Raw genomic sequence first — 4,417 nt, forward strand, 5'->3', positions numbered from 1 at the left:
TAGGATCTCCCTCTGTTGCCCAGGCTGGAGTGCAGTGGCACAATAACAGCTCACTGCAGGCTCTGACCTCCCGGTCTCAAGCAATCCTCTCACCTCAGCCTCCCGAGTAGCTGGGATGACAGGCAGGCACCACCATGCCTGGATAATTTTTTCTACCTTTTGTAGAGACGGGGGTCTCACTTATGTTGCCTAGGCTGGTCTCGAACTCCTGCGCTCAAGCGATCCTCCTGCTTCAGCTTCCCAAAGTGTTGGAATTATGGGTGTGAGCCCTGCACCTTTATATCTTTAATTCTTTCGTTCTGATCTTAGAAGATTTCTTTCCCCAACTCCAATATAAGGATAATACCTTAATTTATGCACGGTGAAGGAAGAAAGATCAAAAACAGGCAAGAATCAACTCATGTTCCTGCTCAGGGACCTTGTTCCAAAACTTATTTCCCACCTCACTTGGATATTTAACCTCACTCTCTTGGTTTCTGCCATTCAGCCAACAAATATATTCTAATGTCTTCCATTCTTTAAAAAAAAAAAAAATTCATATTTTACCCTTTCTATTCTCTCCCTTCCCTGCTTATGGAGCAGTCAATATTCCTACTTCTTTACCTTCCACTCATTTCATAACCCCATCTCCTAATGTTTTATGATTGTGCCTTTATCTGAAGCTACTACAAAAATTAACACAGTCATACTGTACTACACCAAACAAGCTGAATAGGGAAATTTACAATTCCACAAATACTACCATTTTGTCTATGACTATGCCTACTGATAGAAATTTGGAATGCAAGAGAGATGTAATTATGAAATTCTCCTTGGCTTTAAAGTGCAGAAAACTGGAAATCGTCAACAGTAAGCTTCCTAAAATTTTCACAAGTTGGGCAGGGGATGAGTATCTTATATTTATGTGTGCAATTATATTGCTTTAAAAAGTTTCTCCAGCCTGGGCAATATATCAAGACCTCATCTATACAAAAAATTAGCTAGGCATGGGTGGCATGCACCTGTAGTCCCAGCTACTCAGGAGGCTGAGATGGAAAGACTGCTTAAGCCCAGGGGTTCAAGGTTGCAGTGAGCTATGATCACCACTGCACTCCAGCCTGGGCAACAGAGTAAGATCCTGTCTCCACAAAAAAAGTTTCTTACATGTATATGCTAATACAGTGCTCAAAAGGAAGGAAAGCCAGGTGCGGTGGCATATGCCTGTAGTCTTAGCTAATCAGTAGACTGAGGCAGGAGGATAGCTTTAGCCCAGAAGTTCAAGACCAGACTGGGCAAAACAGCAAGACCCCATCTATTTTTTTATTTTAATAAAAAGAATAATTTATTCTTTTATCTCCACTGAAGACTAGAATAGAGTCCTGGGACTGACTTTCACTCTACTTCTATAGAGGCTAATAAAAAAATTAGTGTTATAATATCTTTCATTAAAATAACCCACTATCTTAAAATAGATAGCTAAGTAAAAAAGCAAGGAACTCAGAAACTAAACATGAGGTTTGAGACTTTAATTACTTAACTTTCTCACCAATAAAGCAGGGTTATACTGTACTCTACTTCACAGTTTAATTCTGAAGATTAAACAAGATAACACATAAAACTACTTAACACAGTTACAGGCACGTATTTAACACTTCCCTCATCTTAGCACAATGCCATACTCTCAATAAGTAAAAGTGTACCAAAAAGGAGCAAGATTAAAACTGTGAACTACGTGAAACAGAAATTCTGACAAAACCACCATCTGTTCATACTAATAATCTTCAAATGAAAAGCTTCAATTAGAAGTGAAAGTTACTATAAAATATTCAAGTATTCTGAGCGAATTCAACTAGTAAATATACTTTGATTACATTCCTAATGATTTCCTCTGAGAGATTACATATGCGGTACAAGATTACATATGATTTAATAAAATGGACAGAGAGCACACACAAAGCTGCAGTTTCCCAGGCTGAGAAAGATACATCTAATTTGTCCTTCCTGGGGAGGAATGTATCTTAAATGAAAAAAACTTCCTTAGATATACACAAAAGTAAATCAATGTATCAAAGGGATTAGGAATAAAGGGAACTTTTTCTCTAAATCCAAAATAATAATATGCATGACGTAAAAGAATCTTCTCCAAATATTTAGCGGGGAAACCCCACTTTAATTGTTAGAACTGGTGCAAAGCAGCTGGATTTAGTAGAACTGCTAATTCTGGAAAGAAAAAAAGAAAAAAAAAATTCTAGGGTTGGAGAAAGCAGACAATCTTCCCCATAAAACAACTGCCATAAAACACCGTACATACATAAGAACATACACATTTGTTAAAATGTCAGTTTACACTGTTCCAGCCAACTTACAGATCAAGAGGAAGTATTTAAGGTCTAAAAAATAAATTACATTCTACCTAGGAGTTATCCACGCAGATTCAAGACAAGGAGGGCTGAATAATAAATCCAGTGTTCACATTCAAATGTGGGGGAGAGAAAAAGGCAGGCTCTGAGTGCATAAAGTTCTCCACACTCTCAAAACACAGCAAAAATAGTCCACAACTAAGGACACTTACCCTTGAAACTCCTTGGAGAGTGGCTTGCGAGACTTTCTGTTCAGATTTTTGAGGGGGAGCGATTTAAGAATGCTGCAAGATTGCAACTTTCAAACACAGGAATACCATCTAAAGTATTTTTCTCTTTCAGTAAAGATCTCTCCCTGTCCTCTTCAAACAGTTGATCAGCACTCCCATTTTCACAAAATCCCTAATTCAACTTCAAGTACAGAGCCCCTCCTCTCCCACAAAAAAACAAAGCTTTAAAGAAAATGCAAATAAAACACACAGATCATTTCCAAAAATCCCTAACTCCTTCCCAATTGGGAAAGGAGAAACGAAGGAACACAAAGCAAAAACACCAAAACACTCGGGTAAGGAAGGCGAGATGAGAAAGTAGGAAGGGGTCGGGGGAGGAGCACGGAAAAAAGTCCAGCTGATGCTGACACTTAACTGGAAGGAGAGGGTGGAAAATTATCCTGAAGATACTGGCTAGAAGGAAAGGACTAGGTGGGACGGGGCGCTACAGAGGAAGTCCACGCAAAAGGCCTACCCAAGAGGGCCACTGTGTAGAAGGGAACACCAAAAGGGGACAAGACTCCTTAGGAAGATTTCAATGCCCCAAAGCTTAAGAGACGGCATGGGGAGATAGGGTGCTTCTCCATTGGCAACGCGGACACCACACCAGACGTTTCGGGAGGCAAGCCTGCTGCGAGGGGTGAGGGGTTAACTGCGGGGGTTCGCAGACGTGGAAGGGGGTGCGGCCCCCGGCGTTGCTGGAGGAGAACAGAGAGCAGGCCCACGGCGCATACCTTGTAGTAAACATCAAACTGGATGTTCTCGGGCAAGGAGCGGATGTCTCGGCGGGAGCGGATGTAGTTGTCCACGACAGCGGAGATGGCGGTGTTATAGAGAGTCTCCGGGATCCACTCTAGTTCCACGGCCGCCATCTTCCTTCCCTCCTCCTCCGCCTCCTCCGCCTCCTCCTCCCGAAGGCCCGCACCTCCCTCCGTAGCGAACCCCTCTGCGGCCCCGGAGGATTCGGAGGGGCGGTGGCAGCCACGCGGGCGCACGGCAGGAGGCACGGCCGCCCTGCCTTCTCCGAGGGCAAAGTGAGGGACGGCGGCAGCGGACGCAGGCCCGAGTAAAAAGTGGGACACAAAACAGTGGCCAGCCAGGCCAAAGCCTCACATTCCGGGTTTGAGAGGCACCCCGGTTCCGTCCCAGCGCCGATCGCTGCAGGGGCGGGGCTGCGTGTGCGGCGTCATGACGTAAGAGCACGCCGACGCGCCGGAGGGGAGGAATGCGGCAGGCGGAAAACTTAGAAAGAGCTGGATTTCTCCCACGGAGAGCGTCCTTTCCAAGCGGCCGTGGAGTGAAGTGGAGTGGTGTGGATAGGGGTAGACTTTTCACACGGGAACAAATTATTACAGGATATCTGCACCCCCCATTCCGAGTCACTCGGACGCATCGGTTACTTCAGCAGGTTCTCTGCATCACGGACCCTTTTAAGGCTCAGGTAAAAGTTTGGATCCTCTCCCCACAAACGAGCAAAATTATCTGTACATTGAAAATTATGCATTGAGAAAATTAACGTTACTCTAGAAATCCTTAGACTGCAGTTCCTAACCCAAGTTAAGAACTCGCGGTCCAGGAACTAGGGGTAACGATAGAAGAGAGACTTGTTTTTCTTTGTATAACCATTTGCACCGTTTTAACTTTTTGACCATATTTCTTTATCCAAATAAAATTTCCGAAAAAAGAAAACTCCTGCCCTAGAACTTAGTAGGAAAACTAGCTTGATTATGGAATTACAAATAATAGTAAGAGAAAAAAGGCTAAGTGGGGGCCGTGATAGGACTTAATGGTGTTTCAATTCCCTTAGTT

At 43.6% G+C, this 4,417-nt stretch overlaps 1 protein-coding gene across 1 annotated transcript in view; it reads right to left on the reverse strand.

The window, feature by feature from the left end:
* Nucleotides 1–3,790, reverse strand: part of APPBP2 (amyloid beta precursor protein binding protein 2) — an 80,890-nt gene extending 77,100 nt beyond the window's left edge. Inside the window, exon 1 of the mRNA XM_023204684.3 lies at nucleotides 3,343–3,790. Within this exon, the coding sequence (XP_023060452.1) occupies nucleotides 3,343–3,480 (138 nt within the window). The 5' untranslated portion in view covers nucleotides 3,481–3,790. The remainder of the gene's footprint in view (nucleotides 1–3,342) is intronic.
* Between the last annotated feature and the right edge of the window lie 627 nt (nucleotides 3,791–4,417).

Source organism: Piliocolobus tephrosceles, chromosome 16 (assembly GCF_002776525.5).
Source record: "Piliocolobus tephrosceles isolate RC106 chromosome 16, ASM277652v3, whole genome shotgun sequence".
NCBI classification, from domain to species: domain Eukaryota; kingdom Metazoa; phylum Chordata; class Mammalia; order Primates; family Cercopithecidae; genus Piliocolobus; species Piliocolobus tephrosceles.